The following is a 16,206-nucleotide window of genomic DNA, read 5'->3' on the forward strand; positions in this document are numbered from 1 at the left end:
TGAGGGTAAGCTACAATGCCATCTATAAATTCACTGATCACACCACTGTGTTCGGCTGAAGCACTGGTGACGAGTCAGCATACAGAAGACAGAACACAGTTGATTGGTGCCACAACCTCTTGCACAATTTCAATAACCAACTAACTAATCATGGCTGCGTTGAGATTACATGCGTACACACAGCCGTCTGAAACGCGTGACGTCATTTGGAGATGGACACAAAGTAGGTGCAACTCAGCGAGACCGGCAGCATCTCTGGAAAGAAGCAATGGATGATGTTTAGTGTTGAGACTCTTCTTCAGTCTGAAAGAAGGGTCTTGACCCGAAACGTCACCCATTGCTTCTCTTCAGAGATGCTGCCGGTCCCGCTGAGTTACTCCAGCATTTTGTGCCCATCGTCAAATTTCTTGGCCCCGCTCTGGGAGTAGAAGTGGGGGCGGATCCGGACCACAACGGCCGTAAGCCACAGGCTGAGTTCAGCGATCGTTTGCCTGCTTCAGCTGCTGTTGGAGGTGAGACGTTGCGTCACGCCAGGGTCTTGGGCCTGTCCCACTTTGGCACAACTCCATACCCCTCCGCGCTTCTAAGTGGGACCGGCCCCGCGCAGCCATACGATGCCTGTGTGTCTCAACGCGACCACGAGGACACGCAAGTGGGACAGGCCCTTTAGTCATAGCATCATGCAGCATGGAAATGGGCTCTTCAGATCAACATTCACACGCTGACCAACTACTGACCATCTACTCACGTCCCACCTGCCTGCATTTGGCCCATATCCTTCTAAACCTATCCTACCCATGCACCTGTCCAAATGTCTTTTAAACATTGCGACCTGCCTTAACTACCTCCTCTGGCAGCTCATTCATTATATCCACCATCCCCTTGCATTAAAAAAAGTTAATGTACACAGCCATTTCAAGAGAAAAAATAATATTTCAGCAGGATTTTATTCAACATCATTGAAAGTATCAAACAAAGATGCTTTGGTGTTAACATGGTTAATGAGGTTGTAGCAATGAACCGTGTCTTTGTAAACATTGATTTGGCAATTAGAGCAGCTCTCCTGGACTTAGACAAATTCAATCCCTTGAAAGAATGTGGCTACACCTTGCAGCAGGAATAAACAGGGCTCAGTATCTGTAATGATCCGGCTTAAAAGGCCCATCCACAGGAATGCCAAGATAGGAGGACTGCTCCGCTGACAGTTTGGTTAATTTCACTCCCAGCTTCTCCAAATGTGCCTCAGCAACTGCTTCATCCAGCTGGAAGTAGAGAAGAATATGTTAGAGAACCCACAAAAAGCTGAATGCAAAGATGTTGGAAATCTGAATTCAAAAGTAAAATTCTGAAAACATCCAGCAAGTCAGGCAGCATCTGTAGAGGGAGAAGCCATTTCATGTTCAGGCCCCCAAACAGAACTGGACGAGAAAGCAATTTTCAGCAGACTGGATGGAAAAGAATGGGTAAAATAAAGGAATGTCTGATAGGATGAGATCAAATGCCTGAATGTAGCGTTTGCTTTTGTCAAGATTAATGTAATGCTATCAGCAAGGTGATAGGACATGCCCAGCTAGCCAGACTTTACAAATGGAACAAAGCATTCAAATAAATATCTGAATCACTTGAGTGTTGGAGCAGCTCAGCATCTCAGGGGAACATGGGCTGGTGATCAACATTGACCAACCAGCCATGCATTTGTTATTACACAAAAAAGCTGGAGAAACTCAGTGGGTGCAGCAGCATCTATGGGAGCGAAGGAAATAGGCAACGTTTCGGGCCGAAACCCTTCTTCAGACTGACGGGGGCGGGGGGGTGGGCGGGGACAAGAAAGGACAAAAAAGGAGGAGGAGCCCGAAGGCTGGGGGATGGGAGGAGACAGCAGATGGACTGAGGAAGGGGAGGAGACAGCAAGGACTAACAAAATTGGGAGAATTCGATGTTCATGCCCCCGGGATGCAGACTCCCCAAACGGAATATGAGGTGCTGAATGCATTTGTTATTAATTGAATCCTCAAATGCAGCCTGGCTACTAGATTTACCTCAGGACAATAAACGGAACATTTCAATTAATTAACTTTATCTAAAGCATTCAAATATTAATTATACAAATATAATCCTTCCCATATAAACATGTGCAAAATGTACTGAAGGTACTGTAGTGTTTGACGGTAGACATTTGAAGGTGTTTGATCAGAGGACATTGCGGGGAAACGAGAAGAAATTGCGGGAGCTCTGGTTGAAATTTATGAGCCATCTTTAAATACAGAAGAGGTGCCGGAGGATTGGGGGGTGGAAAATGTGGCGTCCCTTTTCTAGAAGGGCTGCAGGGAAAATGCTGGGAACTATAGGCCGGTGAGCTTAACATCTGTAGTTGGTAAGTTACTGGAGAGTATTCTGAGGGATAGATTATACAGGCATTTGGATGGGCAAGGGCTGGTCAGGGATAGTCAGTATGGTTTTGTACACGAGAGATCGTATCTCACAAATCTGACTTTTTTTGAAGACGCGATTAAAAAGGTTGATGATGGCAGAGCTGTAGTTGTGTACATGGACTTTTGTAAGGTGCCGCATGGTAGGCTGCTCTGGAAGGTTAGATCTCAAGGGATCCAAGGAGAGATAGCTGAATGGATAGCAAATTGGCTCCACGGAAGGAAGCGGAGGGTGATGGTGGAAGGTTGCTTCTCAGAATGGAGGCCTGTGACTTGTGGTGTGCCTCAGGGTTCGGTGCTGGGCCCGTTACTGTTTGTCACCTACATCAATGATCTGGGTGAGAACATACAGGGCAAGTTTGCTGATGATACAAAAATTAGTGGTTTTGCAGATAGTGAAGATGGTTGTGAACGATTGCAGCAGGATCTAGACCGATTGGCCAGGTGGGAGGAGGAATGGATGATGGAATTTAATACAGAGAGGTGGGAGGTGTTGCAATTTGGGATGTCTGACAAGGGCAGGGCCTACACAGTAAATGGTAGGCTTCTGGGTAGTGTTGTAGAGCAGAGGGATCTAGTACAGGTGCATGGTTCCATGAAGGTCGAATCACAGGTAGATAAGGTGGTCAAAAAGACTTCTGGCACTGCAGTTGACCAAAAGGCCTTCATCAGTCAGAGTATTGAGTATAGAAGTTGGGAGGCCATGTTGCAGTTGTATAAGACGGTGGTGAGGCAGCATTTAGATTATTGTGTTTAGTTCTGGGTACCATGCTGTAGGAAAGATATTGTCAAGCTCGAAAGAGTTCAGAAAAGATTTACGAGGATGTTTCCAGAACTAGAGGGTGTGAGCTACAGGGAGAGGTCGAGTAGGCTGGGTCTTTATTCCATGGAGCATAGGAGGATGAGGGGAGATCTTATAGAGGTGTACAAAATCATGAGAGGAATAGATCGGGAAGATAGAGTCTTTTACCCAGAGTAGGGAATCAAGGACCAGAGGGCATAGGTTTGAGGTGAAGGGGAAAAGATTGAATAGGAATCCAAGGGGTAACTTTTTTCACACAGAGGGTGTATGGAACAAGCTGCCAGAGGAGGTAATTGAGGCTGGGACTACCCCATCATTTAAGAAACAGTTGAACAGGTACATGGATAGGGAAGGGTTGGAGGGTTATGGAACAAGCGCAGGCAAGTGGGACTAGGGTAGCTGGGACATTGTAGGCCGGTGTGGGCGAGTTGGGCCAAAGAGCCTGTTTCCACACTGTATTACTCTACTCTATGAAATACAACATTTTACAAATGCGATTCTTTAAAAAAAAATGCACAAAATCCCAAACTTGCCTTCTTTGGTATGAAGTGTACCCCCACTGGGTACTTTTCATTATGAGTCCACAGCTCAATCTGTGCCAGAACCTGGTTGGTGAAAGAGTTGCTCATCACAAAGCTGGGATGTCCCATTGCACAGCCAAGATTTACTAAACGACCCTCAGCCAGAACAATGATATGACGACCATTCTTCAGCTGATAGCGATCAACCTGTCAGCACAAAAGTTGGAAAATAAGCTGAAATATTTGTGAATAATTTGGACATCAACAAAGAAACAGCAGCTATGATTCACAGAACCATCAACTAGCACAGACCTATTTAAGCTGCAGTCTATAAAATCAAGAGGGAAATAGATAGTCAGACCCCTTTTCCTAAGATAGCGACAAATACTCGAGGACATAGCTTTACAGCAAAGTTAGAAGATGTCCGGATTAAAGGAGATGGCATGCTTGCTTTCATAGATCATGGCATTGAGAACGAATCGTGATGCAGCTTTATAGGAGCTTGATTAGACTGTATTTATAGACAATAGGTGCAGGAGTAGGCCATTCGGCCCTTTGAGTCAGCACCGCCATTCAATGTGATCATGGCTGATCATCCCCAATCAGTACCCCGTTCCTGCCTTCTCACCATATCCCCTGACTCCGCTATTTTTTTTATTATTTAATTTATTTTTTATTTAAAAAATAAATAAATGAGTCCTATCTAGCTCTCTCTTGAAATCATCCAGAGAACCTGCCTCCACCGTCCTCTGAGGCAGGGAATTCCCTCTCATCCTTTTAAACTTCAGAGTGTACAAGCCCAGCCGCTCCATTCTCTCAGCATATGACAGTCCCGCCATCCCAGGAATTAACCTTGTATTAGGAGCATCGTCTTCTGTTAAAGTTGCCTATTTACAGAGAGGATGCGGAAGTTTTGGGAAAAGGTGCAGAGGTGGTTTACCAGAATGATGCCTGGATTAGATGATATAGATTACAGGGAGAGATTGGACAGACTTGGATTGTTTTATTTGGAACGCCAGAAGTTGCGGGGGGGGACATGACAGAAGCATATAAAATTATACGGCATGGATAGGGAAAACAAAATCTTTTTCCCAGGATGGAAATACCAAATACCAGAGAGCATAACATTAAGGTGAGGGGCAAAGTTTAAAGGAGATGTGCGGGGCAACTTAAAAAAAAAATATATACATAGGGCAGTGATTGCCTGGAACATGCTGCCAGATGTGGTGGTTGAGGGAAATACTATAGCGGCATTTAAGAGAATGGAGGGATATGGATTATGTGCATGAGCTAAGAGATGGTCTTGGCATCATGGTTGGCACAGATATTGTGGGCCGAAGGGCTTGTTCTTGTACTATTCTCTGTGCAAGAGTAATCTGTAGAGAGATTACTCTGCAGAGAGTTTAAGAAGGAACTGCAGATGCTGGAAAATCGAAGGTAGACAAAAGTGCTGGAGAAACTCAGCTGGTGAGGCAGCATATAACCATATAACCATATAACAATTACAGCACGGAAACAGGCCATCTCGGCCCTACAAGTCCATGCCGAACAAACTTTTTTCCCTTTTCAGCCTGAAACGTTGCCTATTTCCTTCGCTCCATAGATGCTGCCTCACCTGCTGAGTTTTTCCAGCACTTTTGTCTACCTTACTCTGCAGAGAGATTATCAGTCTGTATCATATTATGCGTCCTTATCTAGTGGTACATGAATTAATGCCACATACATAAGTGATTGTATTTGATATAATAGTCATCTGATACATATCTGAAGGATGACCAAAACAGGAAAATAAATAGTTGCAGGGGATTTCCTGTTTAAGAAGGGCATAGAATAAGATGGTGTAGCAGTCAAGGGAGATCAGTGTCATGGTGAGAAATATTCTTGATTTGACACATTGGGTCACCATTGATCAGAAACTGATAATAAGCAGCCACATACACAATGTTGCTACAAAGGCAGATCAGATACCTGGAATCGTGCAGCAAGTAACTCAGTTCCAAACTCCAAAGCTTGTCCACCATCTACAAGGCTCAAGTCAGGGGATGGAACACTATTTGCCTGGATGAGTGCAGCTTCAGCAACACTGGAGCAGCTCAACACTATCCAGGACACAGCAGCCTACTTGATGGGCAAGGCACCCGCAATTATTCACTCACTCACTCCACCATCAACACACAGTAGCAGCAGTTTGTATCATCTGCAAGTGGCATTGCAGCTATCCAAATATCAAAATAACCAAAAGATTTGAATAAAAAGTGTGTGGAGCTCTTTGCCAATACAAGCTGTGCTTGACGATGTTTTCCAATAGACTTCATAAATAAAACAGTGAGATTGCATGGTCTGAAATCAGCATTCAAACACCACCAAACACACCATCCAGAATGAAAATGTATCACCATTCCTTCATCATTGGGTCAACACCTTGGAATTCTCTCCCTAACATTGAGGGCATTAAGGGCGGCACGGTGGCACAGCAGTCGAGTTGCTGCCTTACAGCGAATGCAGCGCTGCAGACCCAAGTTCGATCCCGACTACGGATGAGTCTGTATGGAGTTTGCACGTTCTCCCCCTGACCCGCGTGGGTTCCCCCGAGATCTTCGGTTTCCACCCACACTCCAAAGGCGTACATGTATGTAGGTTATTGGCTTGGTAAATGTAAAAACTGTTCCTAGCGGGGGCAGAATCGTTGGTCGGCGGGCACCGAAGGGTCTGTTTCCGCGCTGTATCGCTAAACTGTATCTCTAAACTAAAGTCATATCCATACTTCAAGAACTGCAGCCGTTCAAGGAAGTAACTCACTTTCAAGGGCAATGAAATGCCTTCTCATTCGGCCATGCTCTCAAATAAAAATCATGCAGAATTAAACTTCAACGGTAACTAATTAAAAAAAATGTTTATCCAAGCATTAGATGGAAAGGTAATGTTCTAAGCTACACAAGAATATGGTATTAATGCAGGAAAATTCCACCACAAAAGATTATCTTATGGAATAATGTGTAGGAATGAGGGCAACATAACTTACTCATGTTTCAATGTTTTCTGCTATTGTCTCCTTAGCCAATTTTATATGCAGACTTGGTGCTATGACAGTATCATTATTACTTGCTTCATCTTCTGGTCAGGGACTATTTATTTAATGAAGCTCATTCTGCAATTAGGGTCAGTACCAACAAGAAAGGAATAGGCGGAGACAGTGGGCTGTGGGAGAGCTGGGGAGGGGAAGGAGGGAGAAAGCAAGGACTATCTGAAATTGGAGAAGTCAATGTTCATACCGCTGGGGGTTAGTTTGACAAACGTTTCGCTCCCCTCAACAAATTTAATGGGTTATCAAAAAGGTCTAAGAATCCATAATTGTTTTCATCTTTTATCCCAACATCTAAACCTTATCCATGCAAGTCATTTAAAAAAAATTGTCATGTGGACATTATCCAGCTGATTTACTCCATTTGCTGTTCCCACTATTGGACAAGCTTGCTCTCTAGTGGATAAACATATGACAGCAAGTCAACAATTAATCTGTTATATTATTAATACCAGATGCGGGTAAATTGGAACTTGAGCCACACCAACATTCTACAGTTGAAAGCCAACCTACCTGTGGTTTAATGTTGACCTTCTTTGCTGCATTAGTGGCCAACCATTTGACATCCAGTTCAATGTCGAAGTGACCAATATTGCACACGATTGTATCATCCTTCATTTGTTCAAAGTGCCTGAGTGACCAAAGGACAAAAGAGGATTTACTCAGTGCTCATATTTCTTCCAAATAATGAGTTCATAATCTTCCAAAATGAGTGTACAAAGATGCAAGCATTAGAATGCCTGAAGCTGAGACCAGAGGCCATCGGATCTAAGGAAGTTTGGACAGTTTTAAAATAAGGGCATGCAAAAGACAAGGTCAGATGAGGCAATATACAATGGGGCAGGTGAAAAGAAACAAAGATTATACCCCAGAACAGGCACAATGACCCACAATGTCTGAACTGAACATGATGCCGTTAAACTGTCTTCGGTTTAACATTCCGAATCCGACCTTTCTGTCCTGGGCCTCCTCCATGGCCAGAGCGAGGAGCAGCACCTTGTATTTTGCTTGGGTAGTTTACACCCCAGCGGTATGAACATTGACTTCTCCAATTTCAGGTAGTCCTCATCAATACCAACGCTTAAAATGTGGATTGCAAGTATGTTGGACACCGCTCATCTTGAGGAAATGCGATTCCTCCTAATGGATAAATCAGACCAATTCATAACGAGTTGGTCTCCATTCGTCGTTTTTTTGGAATCATATGGTGCAACACAATTGTAAAAAATAACTGTTTCAGGACTGGACGAGGGTTGGTCAAGATTATAAATAATGATCTCCTTTTCTTTTCACTATTTTCTCTCTCAACTTTCTTCATTTACTCGTTTTCTTTCTTCACACACTATATATTTCACATCTTTCTATCCTTTACTATCTAACTTCTTTTTCTTATTCTCATCTTTTTTTCAATGTAACAAAAAAAAAAAAGTTGTACATAAAATGTATTATGAAAATATATATTAGGCACTTTGGTGCCATATGACTGTGCTTACTTCTAATAAAATAAAATAAAAAATTTCAGGTAGTCCTTGCTTTCTCCCTCCTTCCCCTCCCCAGCTCTCCCACAGCCCACTGTCTCCGCCTCTTCCTTTCTTCTTCCCGCCCCCCCACATCAGTCTAAAGAAGGATAGACCCGAAACGTCACCTATTCCTTCACTCCATAGATGCAGCCTCGCCTGGAGTTTCTCCAACATTTTTGTCCACCCAAGTTAAACTGGTATTTACTATCTGCACATGATCCATGTTGCTCTCCATTCCCTGCATATCCATCAGCATGTCTAACACCTCACATCTGTTGAGAGCACCACATTCCAAGTACCTACCACTAAAACAGCGTGCTGCACATCTTTAAACTTTCTTCCCACATTAAAGGCTTGTATCTTTATCAACCCACAAATGCCCAATCTAAAATCATGCAGAAATAAGGAATTGCAGATGCTGGTTTATAGAAAAAAAGTGCTGGATTAACTCAGCAGGTCCGGCAGCATCTTTGGAGAACATGGTTAGGTGACGCTTCATGTAAGGGACCCTACAGACAGATTGTACAGCGTAGAAACATTCCCTTTTGCCGACTGTGTCCATGCTGATCATAAAGCCAATCTACACCAATCTCAGTTGCATTAGGTCTGTATCCACTAGATAATCACCACCCACCCTGTGTGAAAAGCTCACCTTTCAGACTGCCTTTAATGTTTTCCCTAATTCCTTAAACTAGAACCCTGATGCTAGACTTCCCTGCCCTGAGGGAGAAACTCAATATTTAACAATGCCACTCAATTTTAAAAGCTTCTGGGAAAAGGTTGCCCTCTGGGTCTCCTTTAAATGCAGAGGGCAGCGAGTATATGGAACAAAGCCAGAGCAATATGTACAGGTACAATTACAATGCATTAAAAACTATTTGAAAGGCAAATGGATAGGAAGGGCTTGGAGGATATAATGCAGGCAAATGGGGCTAGCTTGGATAGGCATTGTGGGTAGCAAGGATGATTTGGGCACAAGGACCCGTTTCCATGCTCTTTCCAATGAGACCAAGCGTAGGCTTGACGATCGTTTCGCCGAACACCTCCGCTCGGTCTGCATTAACCAACCTGATCTCCCTGTGGCTCAGCACTTCAACTCCCCCTCCCATTCCGAATCCAATCTTTCTGTCCTAAGCCTCCTCCATGGCCAGAGTGAACACCACTGGAAATTGGAGGAGCAGCACCTAATATTCCACTTGGGCTGTTTGCACCCCAGCAGCATGAACATTGACTTCTCCAATTTCCGGTAGCCCTTATTGTTTCCTCCCCTTCTCAGCTCTCCCTCAGCCCTCTGCCCCCTCCTCTTCCTTTCTTCTCCCCACCCCCTACCCTACATCAGTCTGAAGAAGGGTTTTGGCCCGAAATGTTGCCTATTTCCTTCGCTCCATAGATGCTGCTGCACCTGCTGAGTTTCTCCAGCACTTTTGTCTACCACAAGTATACTTATTGGTTAGGCCACGACCAAAGTACTGCATTCAATTCTGATCACTGCAGGGTGGATATAATTCCATTGGAATGGGTATGGAGGATGGAACTTGTCATCTGTGGAGACATAGAATAAGCACGGCAAGTTTTCCTTGGAGCAGAGAAGGCCAAGATGGAACCCATATGAGAAGTACAAAATCGATGGGCACTGATATAATCGATTGGGAGAATATTATATCTGTGACAAAGGGCATGGTTTAAGGCAAGGATTGGGAGATCTAGAGGGGATTTGAGAGCCACTTTTCTGAGGTGAAAGCTCTGAAATAATGCTAATGGAGGTGTGGAGGTAAGTACTCAGAACAAGCATTTAGATGAGTACTTAAAGTACTATGGCTTTGAAAATCACAGGCTGAATGCTGGCAAATGGGATTAGTAGCAATAGCTATATAATGGCTGACATGGGCGCAATGAAATCAAGGGCTGTTCCTGTGCTGTCTTGAGACATTCATACCATTCTAGTCATCTCCAAACAGCACCCTCACATTGGCACTGGTCATATTTGACAGGCCAATTGCTTTCCTTGATGCAACAGATAACACCTTGACATTACAGAAAATCACATTAGGCCTTTTTCTAGGAACACAACCCCTTCTGCAGGGGTTGCCTGCATATAAATGGGCATCTCCTTGGGTCAGAGGGCAACCATAGCTTGTTGTTACAAGTCTGGACACAATGTGCACACTGACAAATGGTTAACTGAGAACAGCAACAGATCTTGAGGTTATGGACAGACTAGTAAAGTGCTTGAGCATAATAGTCAATTTAATGCAGGTTGATGCAACCCAATATGTATTGGAGTACAAGTAACTGCTGATGTTGGTTTACAAAAAAAGACAGTGCCGGAGTAACTCGGCTGGGCAGATAAATGGAGAACATGGATAGGCAACATTACAGGTCGGGATCGAGGTGGGGGCGGGCAAAGCCTAGCAAGTGATAGCTGGAACCAGGCGAGGGGGGGGGGGGGGGGGGGGGGTGTTTGAGGAACCACGTAGAGGCAAAGCCAGCGGCACCTGGGGATTCATGCTCACAACCATCTTCGCAAACATTTTGGACACGTGCCTTGAACCAGGAATATTAAAGAAAAAAGCAATGTAATTAATTCAAATAGTTATGCTTTAGCTGGAACATTTATTGGTTTATTGAGGTTACATGAAGAGATAGCATAAAACCAAATAGGTCCTTCTGTAGTTGTATAGGGCCCTAGTGAGCCCACACCTGGAGTATAGTGTGCAGTTTTGGTCCCCTAATTTGAGGAAGGACATTATTGGTATTGAGGGAGTGCAGCGTAGGTTTACACGGTTAATTCCCGGGATTGTCATATGCTGAGAGAATGGAGCGGTTGGGCTTGTACACTCTGGAATTTAGAAGGTAGAGATAAGATCTTAATGATTAGGATCAAGGGTTTGGACACATTAGAGGCAGGAAACATGTTCCCGATGTTGGAGGAGTCTAGAACCAGGGGCCACAGTTTAAGAATAATGGGTAAGCCATTTAGAACGGAGATGAGGAAACACTTTTTCCACAGAGAGGTGTGAGACTGTGGAATTCTCAGCCTGAGTGGAGGCTCTCTGGATACTTTCAAGAGCTAGATAGGGCTCTTAAAAATAGTGGTCAGGGGATATGGGGAGAAGGCAGGAACTGTGTTCTGATTGGGGTTGATCAGCCATGGTCACGTTGAATGGTGGTGCTGGCTCGAAGGGCCGAATGGCCCACTCCTGTACCTATTGTCTAAAACAATTTTGCTTACTATCTGGCAGATCATGTACACGAGTCGAACAGGTTGGATAGGAAGGGAAGTGCAGGATATAGCACTTCAGCTACAGAAAGATCATAGGTTAAAAAAGCACAATATATCCCTTAGCATGTTCGTACATAAGTACACAAACCACAAAGCAAGAAGATAGTCAGTCAGGACCATAGGGTGCAAAGTAGTTTGCCAGAAATAGCCTTGAGTGTGCAAAGAAACTGATTGTTCTGCAGAAAGCTTGACAAAATCGGCATTAACAATTATTTATAGAGCAAGCAGCAGGGAGAAAGTTACTGCAATGGGCATGGCATCAAATATTTTAACAAATTAGCCAACAAATTAGGTCTTAGGCAGTTATGTCACTGGGCACAGGTGGAAGGAACAACTATTAGAAGTTCACCTACTGCCTTCATTCAAATAAACATGTGAATTGGTCAACGTAAATTGCCCATTCCCAAGTGCTGATCTGGTTGTGCAGGTAGATATTGAGAAGGTACTCCAGGTTTGTTAGGTAGTGAGGTCTATTTCCCCCATCAGGATATTCAGCTTTTTTGCAATTCCGGTTGGTGTGCATTTTGAAGGACCGTGTTCTTATGTAGTCTGCCTCCTCTCTCATGAGATGTCAGAGTGCAGTCAAAGTTTTAAGCAAGTTATACTATATTTGTGGATGATATTATACAGCCCATGGTGTTGAGGGAAGCATAATCGACTAGGATCCAGGTAGGGCGTATATAAAGTATCTCCGTGGTAAGCTGATCCAGAAGAATTCAGTGACTTGGTCGTATGGATTCAAAACTGGTTAAAGCATAATAGAAAGGGTTGTGTTGGAAGGGCATTAAACAGACGGTAGGTCAGTGACCAATTCCACAGATAACTGTGCTGGGGCCCATTGTGACGCATTCAGATTCAAACTTTATTGTCATTGTGCAGTGTACAGTACAGAGACACCGAAATGCAGTTAGCATCTCCCCAGAAGAGCGAAACATAGAATATGGGCAATAAATATATATATATGTACATACAGTAGTAGTAGTGCAATTTCTTCTGGGGGAAGGAGTGTCCGGGGCGGGGGGGGGGGGGGGGGGGGGGGGGGGGCTTTGACTGGCAACCACCGAGGTTCAGAGTAAAGTAATGTAACAGCCGCAGGGAAGAAGCTCTTCCTGGACTTGCTGGTCTGGCAACGGAGAGACCTGTAGTTCCTCCCGGATGGTAGGAGGGTAAACAGTCTGTGGTTGGGGTGAGAGCAGTCCTTGACGATGCTGAGCGCCCTTCGCAGACATCACTTGCTTTGGACAGACTCAATGGAGGGGAGCGAGGAACCGGTGATGCGTTGGGCAGTTTTCACCACCCTCTGCAGTGCTTTCCAGTCGGAGACAGAGCAGTTGCCATACCATACTGTGATACAGTTGGTAAGGATGCTCGCGATGGTGCAGCGGTAGAAGTTCACCAGAATCTGAGGAAACAGGTGGACCTTCTTTAGTCTCCTCAGGGAGAAGAGATGCTGGTGAGCCTTCTTGACCAGAGTTGAGGTATTGTGGGTCCAGGAGAGGTCATTGGAGATGTTGACCCCCAGAAACCTGAAGCTGGAGACACGTTCCACCTCCGTCCCGTTGATGTGGATGGGGGTGTGCGTGCCGCCCCTAGACCTTCTGAAGTCTACAATGAGCTCCTTGGTCTTCTTGGAGTTAAGGGCCAGGTTGTTGTCAGCGCACCATGCTGCTAGGAGCTGGACCTCCTCCCTATTGGCCAACTCATCGTTGTTGCTGATGAGGCCAATCACCTGCATATTTGATGATGGTGTTAGTGCCATATACAGGTGTGCAGTCGTAGGTGAAGAGGGAGTAGAGGAGGTTCAGCACACAGCCCTGTGGAACGCCGGTGTTCAGGGTGAGGGTTGAAGAGGTGTGCTTGTCTAACCTAACAGACTGGGGTCTGTTGGTTAGGAAGTCCAGTATCCAGTTGCAGAAGGAGGGGTCGATGCCCTGGTCGCTGAGTTTGGCGATCAGTTTTGACTTGGACATAAATGTGGATAGGTTGGTCAGCAAGTTTGCAGGTTAGCAAAGTATACAGCAGGATCTACATCAGGGGTTCCCAACCTTTTTGACAAAAGTGGCATTCAGAACCTTGATGGGTGGGGTATATAACAATGGCTCTGAATGTCACAATGAGGTAGCTACAGACTTCTCAATAGTCAAAGATCATGCCAATTATTATTTACCCAGTGTGGATCACATTACACGGGAACATTTTGAAAACAATTGGAAATGTACTTCAAAATCATGAAAGGTGCACTAAATTACAGAAATGCAGGACTGTTGAACAATTCTTCAAAGTAATTTAACTATGAGTTGAGAGGTCATTGAGACACCAGTGCAGATTAAATGCATTACCAGCCACTTACCTTCCCAATATTATATCTTTGCAGCCTGTTGTTGTCACAAAGATATTTCCTTCTTTACATGCTTCATCCATTGTTGTGACCTCATAACCTAGAAAGTATAATGAGTTTGATCACTTGCACTCGAGCTGAAACATCAGTCCAAGAACATGTTATGCAAGATATGGCATTAAGTGAGTAAATCTGGGGTGAAAGGGATGCAACGGGCAAGTAGCAGGCGACCAAATTAGTGTCTTTGACTAATGATCCAGAGATCAGTGCTCAAATCTCCAAGGCTCTGGGGAAAACTGTCAGGCTGGAATTTAAATCTCATCACTGATAATGAGAGCAAGGTTGGCATTACTGGTAGTTGAGCCCCTCAGCAAACACGGCTGTGCAGCACTACCCCTGCCATAGAGGCTGTTAGATTAAGCAAGCGAGCGAGCCAGAAGGAAGTATGAAGTTGCTGGAAAGACACCACAAACAAGGCAGCATCTGAAGAGAAATGCAAGGTTAACTATCTAAAATATCAATGTCCTCCACAACTGCTGTCAGGTGTGTAGAATACTTTGAGAATAATTTTCATTTCAGATTTCCAGAATCTGTAGTTTTTCCCTCTTGATGAACTCATTTGACATCATCCTCAATCTACCAATGTAGTAGATGCATCAGTTTAGTTAACATTGACAGAAGCAACGATTTTCAGGGGCATCAAAATAAATGGCAATATAATTGCAAAAAATTGGAATAAACTCGAACATATCTGTATCCTCAGCAACACAACAGTTCTGCAATCAAGCTCAAAGGCTGAAGATTTCACACCTAAGCTCAGTCAGAAGTGCAAAGTGCACAATACATCCCTGCTTCCTCTTGAGAAGCTATTAGTCTTCAGACAACTTTCCTCACTCAATATACAGACTAGCAGAACTCTGCTGAGCACAGTGCATCCAACATAATTACATGATGCACGTGCTCCAGTCAAGCTGCAGTATATTTACAACATCAGCATCTAGCCAATGTAGTGGAGAACTGTGCAGATGAATGCATGACTGAAGAGATGGTGCAAGGGTTTAGTTTTTGGATCATTGGAATCTCTTCAGGTACAGAGTTGGCGTTTACAAGATGGACAGGTTGCACTGGATGGTGAATTTGCTGGAGCTAATCTGAAAGTAGCTCCTCTTAACCTGGTTACTCACTGAATCATCACAACTCCAGGATGTGACAGTAAGACTTCTTTGGGACTTTCCTTGGTCCAGCCTGATTCAGCTGTTGCATCAATGACCTTTAAGTTCAGAGGCATGAGTGGTAACTGAAATTGCACCACATTTAGAATTCCATTCACACCTCCGTAAATGATCTCAACCATTTGGCCTTCGTGAGCAAGTGAAAAACCTTTACGTCGTTCTCCAAGTTTCACACCATCTTGACAATCATCACCATTATTTCAGTGTCATTGGTCTAAATCCAAGAATGGCAGGTTTGCTTTCAAGGTTCAATAGGCTGCCTCGTGTTATAGTTCAGAGTTGATTGCAACATCTGACTGGAGTGCTTGGAATCAGGAGCCGGTCTTAAAATAAAATATGCAGGGGGAGTCCCTGGGATCCAGGGATGAAACTTTGGAATTCTCTACTGGAGCGGAATGTGGAGACGCTAAAGATTTATCCATCTTAAAAATCAAGGGATATCAGTTCAGTGATACAGGCCCTTCGGCCCATCAAGTCTGTGCCAACCAGCGATCACTAGTTCTATCATACCTACTTGGGACAATTTATAGAAGCCAATTAACCGACAAGCCTGTATGTCTTTGGAACATGGGAGAAAATCCAGAGCACCCAGAGAAAACCTACGTGGTCACAGGGAGAGCGTATAAGCTCCGTGCAGGCAGCATTCGTGGACAGGAGCCAACACAAGACTCTGGAACTGTACTGTAGAAACTTTAGCTGTGGCACTGTGCTGCCCCATTTTCTTTAAATTTTGTTTTGTTTCTTAATTTATTTTTATACATATATTTTTTCTGCAGGGGGGCAGCAGAACATGGGAGTTAATGCAATGTTGAGCAGACAAGGGACTAGCTGATCTATTCAGTTTGTCATTTTGTGCTTTCCTAGCAAATAACTCAATTGAGCTCCTAACTGAACTTCTTTTATCTTTTATGAGCTGTACACATTGTTGGCGGAGGCATTTACTGCCCATCCCTAATTTCAAGGTGGGTTTATTGTCACATGTACCAATTAAGGTACAGT

General features: G+C 44.2%; 1 protein-coding gene across 1 annotated transcript in view; it reads right to left on the reverse strand.

The window, feature by feature from the left end:
- Positions 1–928: 928 nt before the first annotated feature.
- The window catches only part of ahcy (adenosylhomocysteinase), a 41,437-nt gene continuing 26,159 nt past the window's right edge, over positions 929–16,206 (reverse strand). The window contains exons 7-10 of the mRNA XM_055651982.1: positions 13,988–14,075; positions 7,348–7,465; positions 3,765–3,959; positions 929–1,262 (exon numbers count right to left, since the gene is read on the reverse strand). Coding sequence (XP_055507957.1) covers positions 1,131–1,262; positions 3,765–3,959; positions 7,348–7,465; positions 13,988–14,075 — 533 coding nt within the window. The 3' untranslated portion in view covers positions 929–1,130. The remainder of the gene's footprint in view (positions 1,263–3,764; positions 3,960–7,347; positions 7,466–13,987; positions 14,076–16,206) is intronic.

Source organism: Leucoraja erinacea, chromosome 21 (genome assembly GCF_028641065.1).
Source record: "Leucoraja erinacea ecotype New England chromosome 21, Leri_hhj_1, whole genome shotgun sequence".
Taxonomy (NCBI): Eukaryota; Metazoa; Chordata; class Chondrichthyes; order Rajiformes; family Rajidae; genus Leucoraja; species Leucoraja erinaceus.